This window comes from Anabas testudineus, chromosome 11, assembly GCF_900324465.2.
Source record: "Anabas testudineus chromosome 11, fAnaTes1.2, whole genome shotgun sequence".
NCBI lineage: Eukaryota > Metazoa > Chordata > Actinopteri > Anabantiformes > Anabantidae > Anabas > Anabas testudineus.
The window spans coordinates 13,414,094-13,438,562 of NC_046620.1; the positions used below are offsets into that span (position 1 = coordinate 13,414,094).

Consider the following 24,469-nt stretch of genomic DNA (forward strand, 5'->3'; position numbering starts at 1 on the left):
AAACTCAAAGTGAAACATAAATCATTTAGCTGGCTCTCCACTCCGTGGTTTTTATACTCACCATGCTGCCAGAGCTGTGAAAGTACTCTGAAGGCATTTCAACAAACAAGATCCACCTACAAAAACACATTGTAGTAGAATAAATGCTGCTGATTCATCACCTGAGCTGCATGCACTGGGATGCTCCTGATTCTGTTTTATTTGCAGCTGATTAATTTAATGGTGTCAGTCCGAAAACTAGCGAAACCTACTTTACAGGTTTTATATCAGAAACCATTTTTATTATAAAAGTTTAGACTGTTCACACAAAATAGTGTCAGTATATTTAAAATGGTAAATGATGTGTGACTCTACCACCAGGGGGCGTCTAAGATTCTCCCCTTCACCTCCATCTGCACCTAAAGTGTTCTGAGGCATCATGCTGCAGCATCTTCATCATTTATTGTCACATTAAAGGTTCCGTATTTAGCATTTAAGCAAGTTTCAACCTAAAGTTTGATTTAAAAACTAAAGTTTCACAAGGCTGAGGTTTCACAAATCCAGCACATTGGTCAAAAGTGGCCACCTGAGAGAGAATTCATCTTATTTTTAATGAGAACCGTGTTTCAGTGTAAACGTTCATTAATAACCATTGGTAATGAGACAAAATTGCTCCTGCCTAATGTACTGCGGCTAATGAAATAACCAGAGCAGGATGAATCAATCTGAAAACCTCCAAACCACACAGAATCTTTTACAGTCGGTATTATTCCCGCCCATTAACGGCTCAAGACAGAGCTTTGTTGTAATTAAAAGTTAACCACTGAGTCTGTTTGTATCATCTCAAACATAAGTCATGCTGTCTTGTAATTAAAATAGGCCGTGAGAATATGTTGCTGCAAGGTCTAATAGAAACAGATTGGACTTATAAGATAAAATATGCTGTTCTGCGTTACCTATACCTTTTTTTTTTCTAAGAAAAAAACAGGATAAACTGTTCATACTGTATGTGCCAGTCATCCTTATCATAAAAACCACCAATGATTCAAAACCACCTGTTTGGTCCACGGACGACACTTTGAGAAGCTGCTTGGTTCGGAGTGCATCCTCTCTGTATCTACTGTGATTTATCTTTGTTTCTTAATAACAAAAGACATGGTCAGATGTATTACCTTTTATTGCTATTTATAGCCATGCCAGATGGGTGAGTTGCTTCTTTTCATATGTTCCATAAATATTTGTTGTCTGAAAAATCACACAGCACTTCAGTAATTCTATTATAAGACATGGAACAAAGTACAGATTTAGGACGGTCAGGGTGTTAGAAACAGAGAGTGGTTGAAATTGAAAGCCTCCTTCTCTCAATGGGGTTACAGAACATTCATTTCTGTTGTTGAAAATAACACACCACCGACTGAAAATCCTCTATTACTACTGAGCTTGTGAGAAACATGTATGTATATTCGTTATGCTGCATTCCAACTTGCACATATGCATTTTTATGATAATCGCATTATAATTGCTGAAAAGTGTGCTTGAAACTGATGACTCACATTCTGTGAACCGTCCTGTACAGCAGCTTCCTCTTTTCTAGAAGTCCAGCAACCTTTTAATGAACCTGCCACAGTAACAGTTGCTTCTCCATAATTGTTTCCTTCCCGATTCAAGGCCACGCTGAAGCAACCAAGATAGCCTTGCATGCTTTGCAAAGTACTACCAGATAAGAAGGGAAGGCAGCGGCATTAGTTAGGAATGGGGAAAACGTCGAGATAAAGCGAAAGTGATTGAGAGAAAGTGAAGAAACCATCCAAGCCTGTTAGCCTGGTTATTTATTTATTTATTAAATTTATTTTTGCCAGCAGCGTCTCTGTATTTGGGTAAAAGTCATGGAAACACTCATCAAAGGTTACCTACTCTGCAGTTTTTAAAGAAGTTGCACTCAACACATTTGAGTTAGTTAATTATTATTTATTATTATTATTTTAACACACAATACAGTGATTTACTGACAATAGCAGCATAAAAGTGCATCAAAGTAAAAAAAGAAGGCACAATATTTCATTTAAAGCTAATACTTCCTGTATCTTAAATGTGCTCATAGAAAAACTGCCATATGAAAAAAGTTCACTAGCATGATGTATTTTTTATATAAAACATTATTTGCATACAGTATCAAAATACAAATGCAGAAACAGAGATAACGAACCTCAACAACAAAATACAGTAAAAGTCACATTTGAAACATTTCTCGTAATGCCTCATAAATACTGGGCACTGTATTTCTCCTCAGGTTACAACACTGAAGAGCTCGTCACATTGTGGACACATAGTCAACTTAATATGTGTTAGTCTTACAGTAAGGGTTTGTCCCGACCTCCCCCCCCCTAAAAAAAATGTGTCAGCTGTCTAAGCTTGTAAGAAAGTGATGTGACTATTTCTATTCCGTCTCATGCGAAGATCTTTTCCTTTTCTTGTGTGTTTTCTCCCGCCTGGAACAAAGAGATTGTATAACAACTGATTAGTATGATAACCTGTAATGTGAACATTTGCTGCCTTTCAAGACTTAGAAATGAGCACACTGACTTTCCTAGAGCCGGGGTTTCCTTGGTCTCCTCTTATAATTTAATGACTGGCTGTAGTGCATAAATGGTTTAGAGGATATCATCATCAAGTGTATGCTAATACTTCCTTTAGATGGCAAACTTTTTTTTATTTTTTTTCAATCAGCTGAACATAATTTGGGGCTCATCCCAAATCCCTGCTGACTGCCGCATTCTCTCCAAATTCAAACCAACGAGCCTAAGTGGCAATCCAAGAGCTGTCAGGACTGAATTAAGAAGTATGCAAATTCTCCACAATTATCATCTTCAGCTACAGACTTCAGTGCAGACTTCATTCAGTTCACACTCACACCCGCACACCTTTAGCACACACGTCCATGCAGGTCTGCCTTGAGACAAAGTTGTTGCTGCTCCCTCCACAGCCTGAGTAGATGAACTCCTCACACATCTTCGTCGCTTTGTTGTAGTAATACCGAGATATGGAGGCTGAGCACTTTCCCCTGTCCAGAGGGTCCAGGCAGAGCACGGGAACAGCTGTAAAACGAATCACAGGGCACAAAACGTGAGACGTCTTTCATAAACATAATTCAAAGTGTTGGAATCAAATCACGTCTGGTATTTCAGCTTGAAACAGTACTATTGTTTTCAGGCCGTGCATGCAGAGAGCCACTGTGCATTATTCCTGATTGCTCAGAGACAGGATGTCAGACGTTTCCTTTTGACTAACTTTTTTTGGGGCTGCAGTACTCCATGCAGGACGTTAGGTCTAGGAAGCGATTGAGGTTCCCCTTGCAGCCACCATAATCAAAGGGCTCACACTGCATAGTGGTCATGTTGAAGAAGTAGCGGGGGAGGAGGGCACGGCAGGGTCCCACTTCTTTAGGAAACCTGCACATCTGGGGAATCTCTGGAGGGAGGAGTTGGGGTTGAGATTAGATCTAGGTGCATTGTGCAACTTTGTGCATTGTTTTAATGGCATTTTCCTATTGTTCAGCTCATATTAGAAATACAAAGAGTCACACCACAACAAGCAGGTGACACACATCCAGCCTCATCCGGACAAGATGCATGCTCACCACACACACTGAGAACTTACTTGGGATTCTGAAGCATGTTTTCTGGCACTCGTGATAACTCTTGAAGTTGTTGGCATTCCCCTGACACCCCCCATAGTAGAAAACCTCGCACTTCTGGGTTATGGTGTTGTAGTAATAGCGCTCAATTTCCCCTCTGCAAGGTCCCTCGTCAACTTCAAGGAGACATGCGCCTGAAAACAGCGAAGACAGAATTTAATATAAGAGCTACCTTTCTTCTAAAGCTTGTATGAACTAATGCACAAAATGAATTAGAATCGAAGTGTTCGCTGATCAAACGATCCTCTTCATGTATTACCTTTAGGGGGCAGCGCCAAAACGCCGTAAAACGAAGACAGGACGGTAAAAAGCGCTAATGTGCCAAAGTCCATGGTGCCAAGTCAACTTTTTTGCCTCAACTTCTGCAGCAGCCTCCTCCGCTCTGCAGACCACCCCCAGCCACTTCCAGCTTTATAGCTGCTGGAAGGTGATTCCCGGTGGAAAGTTTGGGGCGGAGATGCAGTGACTCATTTTAATACTACTACTGCTGCTACTACTGTGGAACTAGATGATGTGACAAATGCAATAATGACACAAGAGAGGTGACGTTGTGCTGTTTGCGTACAAGGTAGTGAGTGGTTCCTTTCACTGGACACTCATAGGGATGATGATGATGATGATGATGATGATGATGATGATGATATTAAAGAAAAATTAGATGAGAATTGATTTCGAGAAGCGATCTTTTCTCATCCACACGACCAAGTCCCCAGCAGACAACTGTGTGTGTCCTCACACACACACACACACACACACACCCTCTCTCGCCCACACACTGGCTATACTACTATCACCTTCATATTTCAGGCCCATTAGATATCTGCATTATTCCACTTCTGCTACTTTGTTTAATCCAAAAATCAGGGGCCAATCCAGATATTACAGGTTAAAGAAAAGGTTGTTGTTGTCGTATTGCTGGAAAATGCAGTGCACTCATGTTTAGGGCGATGATGTGCCTCCACCTTGACAGGTGGAGGCTAAATACAGATTAGCCGTCTTATCAGAGTGACCTGATCCACGAAGCACCAGCCCTTAACCCATCTATGATTTAAAAGAGTCAAATTAGCAAAGATTCAGATTTAATCTGCAATATAGTAAATACGACGTCACATTTTAATTCAAACAACCCAAACAGACACACCTGTGTGATTCACCCACTCCACCAAGAGCACACTTGAGATACTGGTGTGATCGTACACTGGGGGCCTTGTTTTAATCAGATTAGTGGATTAAGATTGTTTATGCAGATTACTTTATAACCCCGACTGAGGGAGAGGAGAGGGATTCTTCAGCAGGATTTCGGAGGTGAAGGACTGCTCCCTGTAAGCATTCGTAAGTACATTTCTATTCTTTGAATTACATTTCATGTTGAATTATGGGCTAAGGTAGTTATTTATATGTCGTAGGAGGGGAATTCTTTTGAAAATTTAAAGTTGAATATTTCCTTTTTTTGACAGAGAATGCCAGTCATTAATGTAGAGGATCTGACAGACAAGGACAAAGCTCTAATGGAAGTAAACCAACTAAAACTTGAAGTGAAACTTGAGAGGTGGTTGGTAAGTTCTTTCACTAATGTGAAGAATATGTCAGTGCTTTTCTTCTTTTATAGTGAATAAATTAGGTTTAATGGGTGCTATTCTCGACAAGTAACAATTTTGTCAACCTGTTGGGATGTAGTTGGACAAAGTGCAATTAATTCCATCAGGACCCATGTTTATGTCTAAACACCCTTTTTCTGATCACTTTTAGACGTCTAAATGCTGCGAGGAAATCAAGGACTACATTCAGGCTGGAGTGGAGGAGGACACCCTTGTCAAAGGCATTGCAGAGGACAAGAACCCCTTCAAGGAGAAAGGTGGTTGCACCATCTGCTAGATTGGACCCGAGGAGCTTTTCATATCTCAGATTAGCACCCAAGGACAATCTCCCTCCCCTCATAAAAATGGATTTGCAGACTGAGAAGACTAGAAGGACACAATAAAGACAAACAAATTTATAAACTTCTCCCGTTCCCATGTAAACCATTCCCCATCTCCTGGCCAGATTTGTAGCCAAGTAATTTTATTCTTTGAAAAGATGCAATATTAAAGAGTTGTTTTTGGCAAGGGTTATGCCGTACAATGCTTCTCTCTCGTGTGGTGTATATAGTCTGAGCAAACGGGCCCATGTGTTGTTTCACACACAGAAGTAACTGTCATTAAACGTGCTTGTTTATACCTCAGCCTGTCTCCCTCATTCATTATGAGAAACAGATACATTTTCATAACTCGGTTTGCCTATATTTACAGAAACCTTTGAAAGTCTTTATGCGAGCATCATCACTTTGTCACATACACCATGGTAATTGTCAAATGAAAAGGGACAGTTTTCTGCTCTTTTCCTCAGTCTTACTTTTTATTTTATACTTTTTCATATGTTTTTTTTTTTTTGGTCTAGTAAGTACTTTCCTTGTCTGTGTCCCTTCTCCTGACCCCTCGGCTGAGAAACGCGGCGGTGGCCCCTTTTATCAAAAACAACTAGGTGACTTATTTTAGGTTTGTTTAATAGTGTTTTCCCACACATGCTGGAATCAGAGGAAGTCAAACTAAACTCTCCCCAAATCAGTCATTCCTCACATTGTCATTTTCCACCTGGGTTAATGTTTAATCTGGGGAAATAAACCTTTGGCTGTTCCTCACTCCAAGTAGGATGCAGGCTGCGTTGCAGACTGCGCATGCGCACACGAGCCACTGTCAGCAGAGATGGCGCTGCGCGAAGGAGCCGTGCGTCTAAACTTTCTGTTTAACAGGGGTCATTTCTACAAATGCACCTCGTATGTCAGTGGCCGGTCGTTGTCTGAAAATGTGACATCTAAACCCGTAGCGGGCAGTGCCCCTGAGACCACAGCTGACCATTTAATCTACACACAAGAGCACTTTGCATTAAAGGCGTCTCTCAGAAAGGTATGCAGAGCTGCTAGCTTGGTAGCAAGCTTCGACGTTAGCATGAAAAACCTGACTTTACTTTGTTTCACTTTGTGACACCTAATATAACACAATGCCCTTTAGTGCTGGCTTACAATCAGCAGTGTTATTCTGCACAGTGTAAATGAACGAGGCTGTGTAATGTAGAAGTGGGTGAGAGGTCACTGTACGAGCTTTGTACAGACTAGCTCTCGGATGCTATTTATTGTAGCTTCAGCTATAAAAATAACGCACCCAGGTTCAAGTTGATCGTTTTGACGGTGCTACAGTTAGAAGAGGATGTTGATTCGTCTGTCTCTGTCCTTAAATAACAGTGTAAGGGTGCGTTTCCCCTGCTCCTCCAGCTCTGGAGAGACAGGTGGCTATTCACAGAGGTTTACAGCAGCTCTCTGGCTCCTGTGTTTTCATGAACTCCCACATCCCACTTGATTAATGTCAGTGCACAGCATTTCAGCTCTTGCACTGGAGTTATCTTTCTTTTAGCATTTGATAATACAGAACACAAGGAGGGTACAACTGTGGTAAGCAGGCATATCACTAAAATGATCACAAATCCTGTACATTTAATGCTCCTGTATTAAATTAGCAGAAATGACTAATTAAGCTATAGCGAAATGCTCATCTCAATGAAAAGTCTGTACAGAGGTTGGTTCTGGACATCAGTCTTGTACAAATGCATATGGATTCAAGTCAACGACACACTTGTTGAGATCCTACCACATTTTTATTCTTTGAAAAACAGTTTTTGCAGTTTGTTTGTGATCATTTTCATGTCATGTCATGTCATGTCATGTCTCTACTGTCAAACATCTTGCATTTGTAGTGCCTTCTATATCATCTCCCCTACCCTTTTTCCACTCATGCAACCGTAAATCAGCTGAGCATCCATGTGTCACGGTCCGGACTATGCAAGTCAATTCCAAAAATTGCTAGATCAGATCTTAAGACAAATTTGTGAAAAATCGATTTACCGTATTCTTGCAGTTTTGTGCCATTTTGTGTGCAATGCTTCTTCTTCTTAGATGCTGTGTATAGAGGTTCACGTCTTGCAGTGTCCTTCACACTCTCACTGATCAGTCACTAAAACACCTTCCACAGAAAGTCAGAAGCACAAAGAGTAAGCTGTCATCACAGTATGTAAAACAGATTGTGTTTTTTTTTTCCAAGGGATGTGATTCATGTGCAGAGTTTTTGTAATAGAAGAGGCAGACCTAATTGGTGGACTTTTGTAAGACTAGTGAAACTAGATAAACATTGATGGTCTCTGGGCTACTGAGTAGGACGCTGCATTCAGATGAAACCTTCTCTGAAGCTATTTGGGTCTGTCAGTGTAGTTTAGCCAAAGCTATCTATTTGTTGTTTGTTTCAAAGACATTTTGTCCCTGAGTCAGGATGAAATCATAAATACTTGTGTGTGGCAAAAGTATGCGAATCTGTGCCTCCGCTAACTGTTTATCAGTCCTTTACATTATTTTGAGCTTCACAGATGGTAGCTTGGTATCTCCATCCATGATGGCCAGTTGTCCTGTTTTAGAAGCATCAGTGCTGGGCAAGGTTATGATGTTTTACCATTACAAATGGGATCTCATCCATCCACAGAACTTTCTTCCAATAGTAGGTTTAGATACTTTTTCCACACATAAAGATTTGATTATTTGTAGTGAATGTATAAATGTAAATAAAAGTGTCTTGCATGGAAATCGGATCATCATCAGCTGTAATTTTTTGCGGGAAAACATTAGTAATCAGCCTGAGTCATTTTTAACATCCATTACCAGACAGACACTGTCTGAAAAACATAATGAGCCTAATTTAAGACAGAGAGCAAAGATGTTGTGGTAAATGATGGGAAGCTTGTTTGGTGTCTAAACCTTGAAAGGATGCCAGGAGGTTGAGAATGAAGTAGCACTGGGAATAATGGGAAGGATAAAATGTGAAAAGGAAATGCTAAACAATATGCTAGCAGTGCAGGAAAGGGAAATTCAGGCAACATGGTTTATTAAAAGAATCCACTTTGGAAAAGTGTGTTTATAGTTAGGATTATAGGAAATCCTTTAGTGACTGTTCAAGGTTTCACAGTACCGATGCTTCCACTACAAATATTCTATTAGTGGGTGAGGAGGGCGTAGGTCCATGCTGGACTGTCATTCTGGTCATGTCTGTGTTACATGGATCGGTGTATGCATGTCCTCATTTATGGAATGAATACAAGAACTTCCATGCCAAGAAATTAGTCAGACATTGAAAGTCTCCCATATGAGCAAAGTATTGAACTGGCCAAAGCGGGCATGTGTGGAAGGTCAACTCCTATTATTAATGAAGATATGGGGCACAAAGAGACTTCCTTTGCATTTCTAGAGGCATGTGTAGATTCCCATGGTTACAGACAGAAACTTCCTTCAATACAGACATGTCTGCGAAGTAACAGAACAACTCAAATAGCCAAATAGCCTTTTTATACATCTTATATGCTAAACCACTGCACCAAGCTGTTTTGTACTTGCCTATTTTGTAATAATTGGTTGAGTAGTAATATTATTGGCAATAGGGGAGGCGATTTGGCTATAATGGTGTGCCATGATGTGTATTAGTATCATGACATGATGTTTATTGAAGTCACTTTCGAGTTTTTATTTAAGTGTGATATATAATATTACTCCTTTATAACCAATAACAAACTTGATTTTAATAAAATAACTTCATTACATTTCAGATTATTTAATTTAACAGTCTTGCTAAATAATCTGTAACTGTGACATGCATTTTGCCATGTCATGTACTTTATGCGGCGTAATCCTGGGTTCCATAGAAAAGCTCAGACTCTTCAGACTGGATGTTTTGTAATACCTTACAGCTTCATGAACAGGACTGTCCTCATGCAACTGTTTAAAGTAGTATCTGTTTTGTGTTCTGGACAGTAAAAGATTATGTCTCTGTTTTCTGTCTGCCTTGTATTATCTGCCAGTAAGTTTTTCTTGGCTAATTAAATGGTCGGTTGGTTTCGGTTTGTGTATTTTGGAAGGTGTGGATGAGTGTGCATCTCTTTTTGAAATCCTGGAGAGGAAAAACTGCGTTTTCTTCTTCAGTACTTTGTATTTCTTGTGTTGAATGTTAAAACACAGGCCTAATCAAGCTCAGTAACTGGTGTGCTTTCACTCTGAAGTGGAAACTTCCCAAACCTACATAAAAGAATCAAATAAGGTTTATTTTTCAGAATCCACATTATTGCACATGGCTCATTTAACTCCTTTCACTGGCTGAGACATTTTGATGATTCCTGTTTCCGCTAAATGCCTCTTTTGTTTAAATCATTACTTTTCATTGGCTTTACCGACCATTTAGAGCAGATTGTGCTGAGCAGGGAAACACAGTTATGGAGCAAATTGTCATGGGTATGTTGAAGTTATGGCTTATTAAAAAAGTTTATGAATTAGAATATTAACAAAAGGAAATATACTATGGTTTTTGTCTGAAGAATACAGATCCATTTGTTGGAGGACATTTTATTTTGAATTACATTCAGCTAGAAAGGGGAAGGTCACATTCACACACATGAGTTGTTTTTTTATTTTTTGTTTTTTTATTTATGTGTTAATGTATATGCTTGAAAATGCAGGAACTGCACTTAATATTAAAATTAGTTTTGAAGAGACTGTAACCTACAACAGAGATCTGGAACTGACTATTCTCTGTGAAGCACCTTGAGTTCCCGCCAAAATAGCATGTCAATAGGTTGGTCTCAGCATCTGAATAGATTGGTCATTTCTAAGTGCTCCTCCAGCTGTGGACCACTTCCAGGTGCTCAAAATGAGTCACGGCACTAAAGTTTGCTAATTTCCCGGTCCAGTTGAAACCGTCTCTTCAATCCCTGCAGACATTTTGTTCATGACTCAAACAACCAAGCACTAGTGATATACACTCATAATGCTTTACAAGTGCACAATGCTACTTGAATTCACATTGTAGAGACAAAACAAAAGCTGCTCTAACCTATGAGAAATTACAGAGAAGAGATTACATAAAACTCACTGACAAGATGACCACAATGCATTTGTCTTTGCCAATAGATGTATTCTTTTATTTAGGTCTGAGACATATGTGATCTCTAGGTACATATTTGTGCTAGGCTTTTTGGCTGAGTAGATGAAGTGGATGCTAATCCAGAATCATTAGTGTGGTTCTAAATATTACTTAAGATGTTTTTTATTTTATTTTTAAATTATTATTAAAAATTTTGGAGGAAACACAAAGTCATCAGAATATTGGCACTTGAGTGGTGGCATGCAAAGATGCTGAATATCAGCATGGTATTGGCTTCGAACAGCTCAATATCAGACCTTTTTTAATTGGGCCGTCAGCTTTCTTATATTTTTTACATACCAGCATTTCTATTGAATTCTACAATGGTTTTGTTTAAGACACAAAAGGTGGCTACTTTAAAAAATGGGAAATATAAAACATATTCTGGGACAGAAGAATGAGGTTTGGATCGCTTCAGTATTAATGTGCAATATTGAAAATAATAAAAATTAAGAAAAACAACTGAATGAGAAGGTGTGCCCAAACATTTCACTGGTAATGAATACTAAAGTAGATACACTGAATAACATCATAATCCTGTATGCATGTTTCTTTTTCTCCAATCATAATCTATATAATTTTGGTCTTGGTTATGAAAAAAGACATAGAATAGCAGGGCTGTCATTTGCTGTTACCATACTGTGGTTAAAACAAGATCATTACTGCATATCCAGCATGAAAACATATGCTTAAAGTCCAGGAAGGAAAAAATGCTAAACAGAATTTTGTGCACATGATAACTTGCACACAACATGATGAACATATCATGTGCCCTGTTGTGTTTGTACTGTAGATCATCGACCAGGAGATCAACCCTCATGTGGATCAGTGGGAAGCAGAAGGAAAGTTTCCAGCCCATAAAATCTTCAAAATCTTAGGAAGTGCTGGATTTCTGGGAGTCAACAAACCCGTCGGTAAAAGTGTTACACTATCTGGTATTCAAAAAGCAAGCAAGCAACCAATCAACAGCATTGTAGCAGTTTATTTTCATAAAGATAGTTTTATGTGGTGTAGTAGGCTGATGTGTAGCAGCTCATAAGTCCCCCTCTTCTGTTAGGAGGTTTGCCATCAAACTGCCCTTAAAAGTAATTTATTTGGTCACCTCTGTTTTTGTTAGACCTTCAATTGACTAGCAGTGCATGCTGGGATGGTTCCAGTCCCTGTGAGTCTGAACAGATATTTAGGATTAGGATTGTCAAAGCCCCAGCCTTACTATTACAGTATGCTGTACTGAGTGATATTGCTTCTTAAAGACAACTCTCACTGACTAGTGAGGAACTTTCTATTAATTTTGTTTAATTGTTATGTATTGTCTGGAGCAGAGAGCTAGAAAAAAAGCTCCTTTTGGTTTAATGACCCAGATGCCTTTTTACTCTGGAGGATATCTGTGTTGATATCCTTTTCTGTGAAAGGAATTAAGGAGATAATCCAACATCTGGAAAATGATAATAACTAACTAAGTCAAACTCAATGCACGTTTCTTGCTGTTGGGAACTTAAATACTTTTTTTTACAGACTACTTTCATTTTTAGAGTTTAACTTAGGAAAATTTCCAGGAAATTCCAGTTGATAAGCTATACAAACATGGACGTGTACTACAGTTTGCATGATACATGCTGGTGGGATGTGCTGTTTATGCTGCCATTGCAAAACTCTTCTGGTAAATGTGTAATATATCGGAGAATTGAAATGACCTTGTCACAACATCAATATTGCTCTGGAAGATTTTTTTTCAATATGTGAATACACAGAATCATAATGTAAGTTGTGGTTAGAACTCCCTCTTGTAAAGGGGCATGAAAATGTGTCCCACAACAGACAAGTAACTAAGGAATCCTTCACTGCGTGCACAGTTTGTCCACCTCCGCTTCACTGAGCGTTTGGCATGTCTTTTCACAGTTGAGTTCATGTTCCATTCTTTCTTCTCTTCTTTTGGTTTGACAGCCATACCCTACAGTTGGTCTGGTTTAGAAATGCTCCCACTGTGATGACGGGTGCACGGTGTCACAGCAATAGCCCACAGCAGCTGTCTGCTGCAGTATAGCCCAATTCCAGATGTGTACCCAGCTGATTAACTGCTGGGGTGGAAGAGGAAGCAGCATAGGTACAGCGCAGGACCACAAAATATTTGAAAGTGTCATGTGTACTTCATTTTGAATAGAGATGTGAGGGAGGTATTCTATAGCAGATGTCAAAGGTTTCACACATTGAATTACTCCCACTGTAATTCTGAAAATGAAATAGCCTCTTCTTTTTTTTATCTTTGTCTTGTGATACAGACAACAGTGATGAGTTGTCTGATCTTTGATGCTGAAATAAACTGTTCTGGGAAAACCAATACAGGACAAATGTTGTGGAGAGGTTTAATAGGTCTGTAGGTCAAAGAAGAGGGAGGACAAAGGAATTAAAATGTGCTGAGTACACAAGACTGAAGCATTAGTTGACCGGATTAGAGAGGAGGAGGAGCCTAACAGTGTAACCATGTACAGGATTGAAAACATACTTTACTTTAGAAATGCAGTTCGTAAAACACTTCAAAACAACATGATAATAGGGGCATGCATAAGACTACATATGTTTCCAGTTGGAGTCTTTACCACGATACATGCCCCTTTGCTGTAGTGCTGACTAATGAAGCAGAGCACCAAAGAATTATTCACTGGGTTAATTGATTTAGAGGCTTGGATTACAGGAATGGGAATAGGGATTTAGCAATCTGTTCAATGCAGAAGTGATTCATCAGGTGGGATGATAGGTGTTAATCAGAAAAGAACTCAAGCCAAATACAAAACAAAAAAAATCTTTTACAAAACAGTCTTAGTGCTTAAAAAGCCTGTGTGAAATAAAAGCCATGTGATAAGATTGTATTCGCAATACAAATACTATTGTTTGGTTATTTTATTAGTATTTAGAGCTCCTCTGTGAGCAGTGATAAAGTTCCAGAACAAAACAGAGCACTGCCAGATTGAATACAATACGAACGGTTTAAAACTGGCCACAAATTTAATGTGGCTGTTTACACCTTGTGGAGTCATACAGTATTTTCCCTTCTTTAGTCCATAGACAATAAAACTCAAGACTTCCACTCTTTCCATGCTCAAGGAAAAGCATTATTACCTTTCCAAACATGAGAACAGGAAGTTTTCCCAAACCAGCTATATTGAGGGAGAGGACAGGGATGACCCTTGGTTCCCCTCCAGTTTTCCTCTGCTCTGACACAGAGGTGAACAGACAGAACAGTTTTCCCTTTAACTGAATATTTTTGACACTGACGTTTAGATGATCGCTCTCTGGAGAGACTTGTTTGTCCAGGGTGTTTTTTGTTAAACCGTGATGAATGTGGGTCGTTTGCATGCTCAGAATCATTACTAGCACAGTCACCTTCCTGGTTTTATACTATGCCACAATGTAATGCTGATGCATACATGAGTTGAAAAACAATTAGCTAATCAGTGATTCGTCTTCCTGTATTGTCATCCATGGAGCACTGCTTTGTTTTATTGCTAGTTTCATCATGTTGGTGTGCATGTTGAAAACAGAATGAGAATAGTAGAAAACTGCAGTGTTTTTTGTTCAAAGTTGCTTAAATTCTGCTTGTGCTGCACCAATATTTGCTTCATATGGATCTGCACCTGATGAGAAACTACTCTGTGGATCACATGCTGTTCAGAAGAAACGTATGTGCATAGGACTGACATTTGTTATAGACTTCTGTTTGTTTTTCTGCTGCTTGCTTGTTCAACCAGACAGCCTGCTGTTTTGTTTAAACTGGGATAAACCTCAGAGCTTCCCTTGGTCCACATTATCCACCACAGGGTTTCCAGTGCTCAGAAACTTATCGCTACACAGCTGCACCCATTTCCTCTTATTTTTGGCTCCCCCGCTCATTCTTTTTGCTTGTCCCACATTGATTCAGCTCTCTTTCTCTTATTGCACTTCTGCCAGGCTGTTCTTTCCATTTTTCTATAACTTGTCTGACAGGTGATATGAAACCACTTTGCTAGAGTTACAAGTCTGCATGTGGTAAATTGGTTCATAATTATTCATTGTCAGTCAGTGCTAGTATCCATTATCCGGGCAGCTGGCATACTAGTCATGAGAAAACGGAGCACTAAGTATTTCACAAATGCTCAGTCTTGTTACTTTTGACTGATCGGATCAAAGATTTGTACTAAATGAATAACTGTCAGGTTATTTTTGCTTTACCAGCATTACGTGATAATGTTCTTTTTTTTTTTTTTTTTTTTTTTTTGTTCTGCAGAAAGACCATTCATTTTTATATTGTTTTATTTTGACAGGAGTTGGATGTGGGTATGTTTACTACAAACAACTTGAGAGAAATCCAATATGAAAGCCAGTACATGTACAGGAGTAGTGAGCAGAAAATTGCCCTTTAGCATTAAGTCATTAGAATGGAAAAACAAGCTATTCCTCTCAGAGTAGATGCCGCAAGTGATGATGAAAGGCAAAACAAAGGACAGGTAAAGAGATTGGCTCTTTATGAGGACTGACAGAAAGTAGGGTTTTAAACATGGTTTATAATGCACTTTTCAGCTCCATTAAGGACCTAAGGTCTTTGCAAATGTCTCCACTACCAGAATTGAGAATGTAGACATATAATTTTGACTTTTTCAGTAAATGGGTTATTTAAGGGATCAAAATCAAGCTGGATACACTAAGTAGAAGAGATGAGATGACACAGAGATGACAGTGACCCTTATCTGCTGTGTGCTACTGATCTCTCTGCAGTGCCTTTTAGACATAATTACAGATTAGCACAATTAATGATAACATCCTATAAACACAAGTGCCTTCCACCGCATGCTCTGGTGCCAGTGAATTCTCAGATGTATTACAGTTACATTGTGGGCATGTGCAGAAACGTGCCAGGAATTGATATTATTAGAGCGATAACAAAGAGTAAGTAAGACGAGGGAGGTGAGTGCAAAGCTAGTTATATTTATCCAAATTGTCTTGCATTTCTAAATCCATTGTTTCTGATTTCGATTCTTTGGACAAGTCAAGTTCCACCTATCAAATGTGCACAAATGAAGACAATGCTCATACACAAAAATACAGAGTGAACTGTCCGCTGTGGACAGCAGTCGTTGTTAAAACTGTGTGCGTTTTGTCCTGTATAGAGTACGGAGGCTTGGGACTTGACTTCAGCTACAGTGTAGCAGTAGCAGAAGAGTTGGGCAACATCCGCTGTGGAGGCATCCCCATGGCCATCGGTGTGCAGAGTGACATGGCTACTCCTGCACTGGCCAGGTACAATTCCACAAACATCACAGTTCATGTATGAGCAATAGTGGATTATTGCAAATTTTTTTTGTAGTTTTTCTCACAGATGAAAGTTGAGGATTACATATTCCAAATCATGTGTTTTCACTATGAAGATCCCAAAAGGTTTTTTATAGGTCTGTCAGTGGCTCTGTCTTTATGGAAATGCACATTTGACCTGTGTCACTAACCACCCTCCACTTTTATCTTTCTTTTGTCTCTGTCACAACTAGTCAGTGAATCTGGCACCAGTATCTGCTTTTTGTTTTGCTTCTTTTTTTCCTTTTTACACCACCACTACAGCCACTTGTGTCACAGCTGAAGTACATTTTCAAACATTATTTCTACATGAATATGTTTCTCTTTGAGGTAAAAAAAAAAAAAAAAAGGTTGCTTGTCTAGCAACTGGCAACAACTCTGACCCAGTTGATAATTATACTATGTTTGACGTCAAACATGTTCAACTTATGGAGTAAGAAGAATTTTCTTTTTTATTATACATCTTCACTCTCGGGCTAGTATCTTAGTTTATTTTGTGTATCGTTATACGTCTATCAGTGATCATGATTAAGCTGCTGTTATTATACTGAACAGTGAGTTGCACTGATGCTTGCATTTCATAACATAGCAGCTATTGTGAAACATAAATGACTGACCCTGGAGTGTTCTGCTGAGTCCAAACTTTCAGGCTTCTCTCTATCATTGTTACACTCCATAGGGGGTATGCGTATTAAGACATTTGATGATCGTTTGTCTCACCCATGTAAGACCTTGACTTGTGTAATATCCTCCTGCTATGAAACAGCTGCTGGTGACACAAGACAAAATTCAGTGCAATAGACAGTTGGAATCTCAGGGGCTTAATTAGGAGTTCTACACTCGCCTGCAATGAGGTTTTAAGTACTAAGAGCGCTGCAAATTAGGGATACCATGGGACTTACCACCCACTGTTACTCTTAATTGCCTTAAACATGGCAGTGTGGTTTTAAAGTAGAAATTGTATAATTCTGTGTGTTACCGCAGTCACACAAAACACTTAAAGGGTTTCACTCAACTTTTATTATGACTTGCTTGACAGTCATGTTTGTATTACATTTCAAAGATATTGGAGATGTCTTTTTGATCTTAGTTCGAGGGAAATCGAGGCAGGGTGCTTCTTAGTGTCAAAGAGTAAGTAAAATCAATCGTTACTGTTTTTATTTCTTGGTTGTGTCTCCAGGTTTGGTTCAGCTGAGCTCAAGAAAGAGTTCCTCCTTCCCACCATCATGGGGGACAAAGTGGCCTGCCTTGGAGTTAGTGAAGTCGGAGCCGGCTCTGATGTCTCAAGTGTGTCTCTTCCTTATCATTTTCTAGGCAGTTATTATCATATAATTTCCTATTTTAGCCCCTGAAGGACCCTATTCAATTCAGTAATGCAGCAAATAGGATCTAGAAGTCAGAAATACAGCACCTATAATTTGGCACTGATATTCCCTCAGCAGAGAGGGATGGTTTACTGTTTAAAGAGATAAATTCACTTCAGATTCAGATTTAATCTTTCTGGATTAAAACGCATTATGTCAGTACCAACAGTAATGCACCAGCCTTAGCTTTGGTGAAACTGTGCCCTAAAGTATTTTCCTTTAAAGGTAAACACTGTTGCTTAATCATCCCCTTTAACCTGGTTACCTCCCCCTCAACCTTTCAATCATTTATCTCTCTCTCTCCATCTATTTATACGTTGATCGATTCAGGTATTATGACTAAGGCAGTGAGGAATGGGGATGAATATGTGATCAATGGGGGAAAGATGTGGACCACCAATGGTACCCAGGCTGACTGGATGTGTCTCCTTGCCAACACCAGTGACGGGCCCCCACACAGGAACAAATCTCTCATCTGTTTGCCCATGAACCTGCCAGGTGGGAGTCAAGTTATTTGTGACATAGTTTTCCTTCAAACCATCAACTTAAGATCCATTTACATATAGAGACTTTTTATTGTTGTTTTAATTAAAATAGAGATTATCTAAAACACATCACATCAACCTAAAATACAGAATTCTGGCATCTGTTTTTTATATAGCCTGTGTTATAAGTGTGTCTTTGTCAAGCTGTATTATGATGTTTATTTTGTTTCCTCTTCTTCCCACTGTAGGAGTACACATCGCCCGCAAGATTGATAAACTGGGTATGTGGTCATCAGACACAGCTGAAGTGTTTTTTGATGATGTCCGTGTGCCCTGCAAGAACGTCATCGGGCAGGAAGGCTTGGGCTTCACCTACCAGATGCTTCAGTTCCAGGAAGAGAGGCTCTGGGCAGTGGCCAATAGTGAGTGAGCCCTACTTAATCTGCCTCAATCTCACTCTCCCTCCGCCACATCCAGTCATCAGACGTCATCTGTTCTTGTTTTAACAGCGTTTTTACTTTATCCTTTGCTGTCGTGCTTAACTGTTTCTTTCCATACATCTCAACCACCTCCCACAGATTTTACTGAAAAATGTACTGTTTGTGCTTTGACTGCTGTTTTAGTTTCCATAAAATGGGGAGTTCAGGTCACATAGTTTAAAACATTAATCTCCTGTGAAATAGTTCCTTAACAAGCTTGAGTCAACATTTTCTTTGGCTGACAGAATAATACTTTACTAGTGAAACTCGACATGAGTTTGTCTGGTCTGATACACTCAATCAAAACATGAATAAGAGACACAAATAACGAGCATCTCCTTATCTCAACACTTGTAGTCCTGACGACGATGGACAACATAATTCAGGAGACCATTGAGTACACACGGCAGAGGAAGATCTTCAAGCAGCCTGTTCTCTACCACCAGTCAGTTCACTTCAGGTTGGCGGAGCTGCAGACAGAGGTTGAGCTGCTCCGCTCCCTCTTTTACCGTGCTACCGGTAGGGTGACAAAAATTCCATAACAAAAATGAAAATTAGTTTTAACATATTAGTGTTTGTTGCCTCTGAATGCCTCTATAGTGGCACAGTGAGTCATCCAAGTATTTAAAGTTGTTGTTGTTTAATGTAGGCAAATCCTGCCCATATGCAGCTCTTCTAGATAAAACTCAGGCTTTAACTGACTCAGCTCTACAAGGAAGATGTGAAGGCCAAACTAGTCCTGAGTAGCTGATTTGTTTCATGTATAATGCAGTAGTTTGGTCAGAGACATAGAGGCTGACTGAATAATGTATATTGTTGTATTAACCAGTGATATGTTCATGTAATTCTGCTGTGCTAATTCACTGAAATTCATATGAATTTACATTTTCTTTTAATTGACAATGTGTTTGAGGTATATTTAACAATTTGTACCTGGTAACAATTTCTAACATGGATAAGACAACTAAGGATGCATAACAGAAATGTAGCAGATGGTACCTCCATGTTCTTTTGTTTTTGCACTCATACACACCATGAGAAGTGTCCCTCATTTTAGTGTCTTCCCCAGTGATACTTGTGGCCAGGAGCAGCAAGGGATCAACCCATCAACCCTATGTCCAACCTTCTTACCAAGCCAATAACGATAATGGCATCAAAATCCACAGTCTGGGTCACCTGATAAACTGCCACATTCCCAGATTTCGTGCGCTTTCCACTGAATGAATATGTGGGACTATTTGTCAGCCAGGTGTCCAAGGTCTTGTGGTTTTTCTTGTCCCGTTTCTAACCACTCCAGTGGATAGCAGCTTTGAATAAATTAGTCTCACTGGTAATGGTTCAAGTCAGATTTGCATGCCCAGAACAGATCAAAGCTTTTGCATCTGTTTGGCACAGGTAGATAAGCGCACAGCCACACAAACATCCTTGCACACTGAAACAGGGAACCTCATGCAGCTTGCATGTTTCTCTGGAGGGTAGCTACAATAGAGGTGTTGATCAGTTACGCTGGGAAAAGGTTGGAATGCAAAAACACTGAATCAGAGGCAGCCGCAAGTGACTGAAACGGAACCACATTGGTTTATTGTGTTAATTTATAACTTCTTTCTGTCCACATGGACATTTTCTCACCCTTTCCTGCTCACGCCATTACTTTTCTCCTTTCTTTTACCCTGCAGCATTGTACATTAAAGGCAATGATGTTACCAGGCTGGCATCCATGGCCAAACTAAAGGGTGGCCGCCTTGCCAGAGAAGTGAGCGACAGCTGTCTCCAGTACTGGGGAGGAATGGGCTTCACCAGTGACGTGCCAGTCAGCAGATTTTACAGGTGACACTGGTCAGAAGAAAAGCTGCACAAAGTCAAACGTCTCATCTGATCTGGATTTATACCAACGCTAGAGCACTTACTGAAATTACTTAGCATATTTAATTTTCAATTATTTTCAACCCAGTGTACTTTATCTCATAGGGGTAACTGTTGCTAGCCAACTATTTAGCTGTTCCATGTGCACTTTGGTAAAGGTATAATGTTTCTATGGTAACATCAGCCTCGCCAGGAGCTTAAAAAAACATAATGCTCACTATAATTTCTAGTGCTGGAATGAAACTGATTCATGGCTTTTACCGTGTGAGTAAACAGTTCTTCCATACATACATAAGCCTCAGTCTCCTGTTAAGCTGGGCGCCTGTAAAACCTTATCGAGTAACATTCACATTTGTTAAGTTCCTATTTAACACTGTGCTGACATCTAGTGATGGGGCAAATAATGCAGCTAAACAAGGGTTTAATGACTCAGATAGCAGCTTCAGAAAGACAATTATCACAGGACTCTTTTAAGTAATGTGGCAGAAACCATAGTTTGTATTAATGTTGTCTATTCCACAGGGATTCCCGATTAATGTCGATTGGTGCAGGAGCTGATGAGGTTATGCTGGGAATCATCTGCAAGTACATGGACACACTACCCAAAAAGTGATCACTTGATCACCTGGGACAGACATGCCTTCAAATTGCTTAAAGAAAAAAGCTGTGATCACCTAAGTGCAATCCTGTCAGGTTTAGACTGAGAAATCAAAGGAAGTCGGATTGTTTTAAATTTAGCCTTTGATTATCTTGATTATATGTAGTCGGTGAGAAATATTTGTGCAGACAGCTACATTTAGTTGTTGTAATGTTCTCATATAAATACTGATTAAAGACAAAACTCATTTTTCATAGTAGATGAAATAATGTGTATAAAAATGTGTAAAATAAATATTCAGCAATTTGTGTTTTTTATGTGTCACTGACAATTTTCTAAAACCATATTAAAATTCTGTTTTAACGTTTTTTAATCAATTCTGTAGGTGTCTTGGTAGCACGCACTCATACAGGTCATTTCAGAGCATAAAATCTGTTTATTTACATTGGAAAACATTTTACAACAAAGTTGAAACAATAACAACATACGCCACCGTTGTTAGTTTGGATGTTAAAGCTAGCATTCTATAGCCTAAGTATTTTTAACAAAATTTAGGCTGTATCCACAGATTTGCTATTTCATCACTGTTAAGTATTCAGTGGGCCCACTACAGCATTCAGAGTCTTAATACAGTTGTATCTTCTACAGCCGTTAGTCTGAGATCATCTGGGACCTTTTAGATTTCTTTTCTAGATTTTAGGACTTCATGAGAAACCATCAATAGGAGCCATTACATTACTCAGCTTATGGTCACTGTATGAAATGCTTACAGACTCAGGGTAACAGTAAGTCTTAAGACACTTAAAAAACATCCCTGCCTCATTATTTTGGTCTAGTTTTGAGATCCATCAGCATGGCACAGACTGGGGAAGATGATGGCCTCAAAAAGTCCATCAGCGCTCTCCTATCACCTCAGCTTGATGAACCAGTAGAGGATAAAGAAGACGAAGAAGCAGAAGAGCAGCATGTAGCACAACAGTTTGGTCTGGCTGCCTCTGGACAGCTTCTTTACTCTGCCAATGGTGGCACCGAGCAGACCGCCTGTTGAATCAAAGTCTGTGTCCTAGTGTAGGAGAGACAGATATGAAGTCTGAAGTCCAGGCAAATAAACAAACCTAATACTCTTAAAAGACAATACTGTATGAATATACCACACTCCAAGAACAATCGTGAGGAACCCCCATTTAATTCTACTTTATATATTCCTCTAGGGAAACATTATACTTGTACTTTGCTACGTTCAGGTGAAAGCTTCAACAAGTAGAAGTAACTCCCTCTCCATCAGCTACAAGGTTAATGAATCAATCATCAAATAAATATAATTATATAGACCTATAGGTGTTTTTATTTGTAAGTCTGTTGTGTTGATGGTATTCATGATATCAAATGCAAGACAAAAAAAAAACCCACTCACCATATCCTCGAGCATTTTATTGTGGATTTTAACTTCCGCTCCAATGTCAATAGAGAGCTGTAAGTAAATCCAAAACACAGTCTATCAACATTTAAGTATATTCCAACAAAGATGTATTTATTCACATAGAAGATAAAGAGCTGACAGTAATCTGTGCTACTCTGATGTGCTGGTTTCTGTTACTCACATGTTTCAAAGCCTTGACTTTTTCTCTCAGTCCCTCCTGAAGATGTTCATTTTCGTCTTCATAGACACTGTATCCACTCGCTACGTAATTCCCAGACGTCCCTTCACCTTTAACAAACGACGATGACAGGTAACACACCGTTAACTTGCTATTTAGTTTGCATTTTAATCCAGTAACATAACGTTAGAACCGACACTGACCAAAACATCAAGATATGAAGTTAGCTAACGTTAGCTGAGTAGCAATCAAGCTAATATGAGCTTAAAATGAAGGCTTTAGTTGGCTTCTTACTCAGACCGGCGCGCCTCATCTTGGCTCACTGAAGGTAAAACTGTCTAGTGGCGTATGAAATATGTACGAAAACAAATTCAAAATAAACTCCAAGTCCAAATAAACTCAATAATACCAGCTATCAGTCACCGGTTGTGACAAGTCTGTGCACTACAACAAACGCCACGACATCATACGGTGGCCGACGAGGACAATCGACAATCGCGAATTGCAAAAAGTGAAACGAAAACAAAACGGAGAAGAGCTGATTTTATTCCAAATGATCTATTATTAGATCTTTATAGAATAGATCTTTATTAAATGATCTATTCAAACAGTTTAAGAGCAGCTGTGTCATTCAGTGTCTCTATTAGGTGTGCCTCCTATTCATTCTGTATTACAGTATTTAAGTCTAAGTTCATCATGTGGCAACAGTAGATGATTAAATTATCATTACAATGTTTTTCTTTACATGTTGTTATGTTTATTTTATGTAACTCACATGCTCAATATTGTGAAAAGTATGACGATCTGCCACAAAAGACTAAACCCCGTATATTTGTATAATATAGTCACATTTTCTAATTACCAGTCGCTCCCCTTAGACAAAAGCATGGAAACCTAAACTATATCAGATGTCATGTGGCTGAGTGCAATTATACACAATAATTATTGTATAATTAGCAAGACAAAACAATGTTATTAAGAAGAAAAAACAATTATTCTTCCTTGCATCTTACACGTCTTTCAACCACAGTAGGTCCCAAAGCAGCAAACATCAGTGGGTTGATCTCCCTCTGGTTAGAGATACATATCATTATAAGAAGAAAATTGCTGTGATGTCCCTTTCAGACACAGACAAATTGTTTCCTTTGAACATTTTAAAATGTGACCACCATAAAATGGAGACAAATATCCTTTGTGGGTTTAATAACCGAGCTTACTGACACATCCATCTGTGCTGTGTAGGATAGAAAAGAGTTTCTCAATATTTCCAAAATCCTAAAGGTGCTGTTTAGCACTGATTTGTTTTCCTTATCCCCTCATACATCATCTCTCACCTAGTCTTGTGCCAATATCGCAGGAGACAGCTAATATAATATAAGAGATTAAAATGACTTTGGTGACGTTAATTTGTTCCAATCCAATATCTTATAAATAAATACAACTTTAAGCTCCTATCTACCAAAATGCATTTTGGTGTCGCAGCACTCATCTATTTATGTGTCACCCAAAGGCTTTTCTATATGCATGACCTTGACATAAGTGTCAGAAGAACAGAGGGTATGGACTCAATAATGTGTGTGTGTGTGTGTGTGTGTGTTGTGTGTCTGCCTCTGTGGATTTTAGAGGATCAGATGTTAACAGATGGGTCTTTGGAGTGAAAGAAGGCGTATGGATGTGTTGGAAGCCAGCCCTAACCAAAACAAACACTGATGCAATGTGATCATCACACTTGCTGGCTTGAATGGACAGTATTTACATGCACTTGCCTAAGATGTCCTGTGTAATTAACATAACTTAATGCAGTACGATTTATTTAAACATCCTCTGGTATGCAATACAGAATTTAAAAAAAAAATAACCCCACTTTTTTCCAATGAGTGAAATGAGAAGGCCAAAACTATTCAGAGCACAGTAAAGTACAGTACAGTAAATTACAGTACACTCAAAATAGCTACCATTATTCTATTGTCCATAGATAACAATAAACCTCTGCAGCTTCTCTAAAGCACATGTTATATATTATATATGTTTGATCCATACAAAA

At 39.1% G+C, this 24,469-nt stretch overlaps 4 protein-coding genes across 4 annotated transcripts; 2 read left to right on the forward strand and 2 right to left on the reverse strand.

Annotated features, from left to right (window-relative positions):
• Positions 1-1,937: 1,937 nt before the first annotated feature.
• Positions 1,938-4,100, reverse strand: tfpi2 (tissue factor pathway inhibitor 2). Its single transcript, XM_026347794.1, has 5 exons — positions 3,933-4,100; positions 3,637-3,807; positions 3,268-3,447; positions 2,901-3,074; positions 1,938-2,468 (listed from the first exon to the last, which is right to left on the reverse strand). The coding sequence occupies exons 1-5, from the start codon at positions 4,003-4,005 to the stop codon at positions 2,386-2,388; spliced, it is 681 nt and encodes a 226-aa protein (XP_026203579.1). The 5' UTR covers positions 4,006-4,100; the 3' UTR covers positions 1,938-2,385.
• A 99-nt stretch (positions 4,101-4,199) lies between these two features.
• Positions 4,200-6,183, forward strand: gngt1 (guanine nucleotide binding protein (G protein), gamma transducing activity polypeptide 1). Its single transcript, XM_026347796.1, has 3 exons — positions 4,200-5,005; positions 5,131-5,229; positions 5,423-6,183. The coding sequence occupies exons 2-3, from the start codon at positions 5,134-5,136 to the stop codon at positions 5,546-5,548; spliced, it is 222 nt and encodes a 73-aa protein (XP_026203581.1). The 5' UTR covers positions 4,200-5,005; positions 5,131-5,133; the 3' UTR covers positions 5,549-6,183.
• Positions 6,184-6,326: 143 nt separating this feature from the next.
• zgc:85777 (acyl-CoA/acyl-ACP dehydrogenase) lies at positions 6,327-21,140 on the forward strand. Its single transcript, XM_026347793.1, has 9 exons — positions 6,327-6,615; positions 11,510-11,630; positions 15,858-15,987; positions 17,219-17,325; positions 17,733-17,900; positions 18,136-18,309; positions 18,724-18,885; positions 20,043-20,193; positions 20,752-21,140. The coding sequence occupies exons 1-9, from the start codon at positions 6,415-6,417 to the stop codon at positions 20,840-20,842; spliced, it is 1,305 nt and encodes a 434-aa protein (XP_026203578.1). The 5' UTR covers positions 6,327-6,414; the 3' UTR covers positions 20,843-21,140.
• Positions 21,141-21,243: 103 nt separating this feature from the next.
• Positions 21,244-22,887, reverse strand: bet1 (Bet1 golgi vesicular membrane trafficking protein). Its single transcript, XM_026347795.1, has 4 exons — positions 22,720-22,887; positions 22,429-22,535; positions 22,242-22,298; positions 21,244-21,890 (listed from the first exon to the last, which is right to left on the reverse strand). The coding sequence occupies exons 1-4, from the start codon at positions 22,736-22,738 to the stop codon at positions 21,735-21,737; spliced, it is 339 nt and encodes a 112-aa protein (XP_026203580.1). The 5' UTR covers positions 22,739-22,887; the 3' UTR covers positions 21,244-21,734.
• Between the last annotated feature and the right edge of the window lie 1,582 nt (positions 22,888-24,469).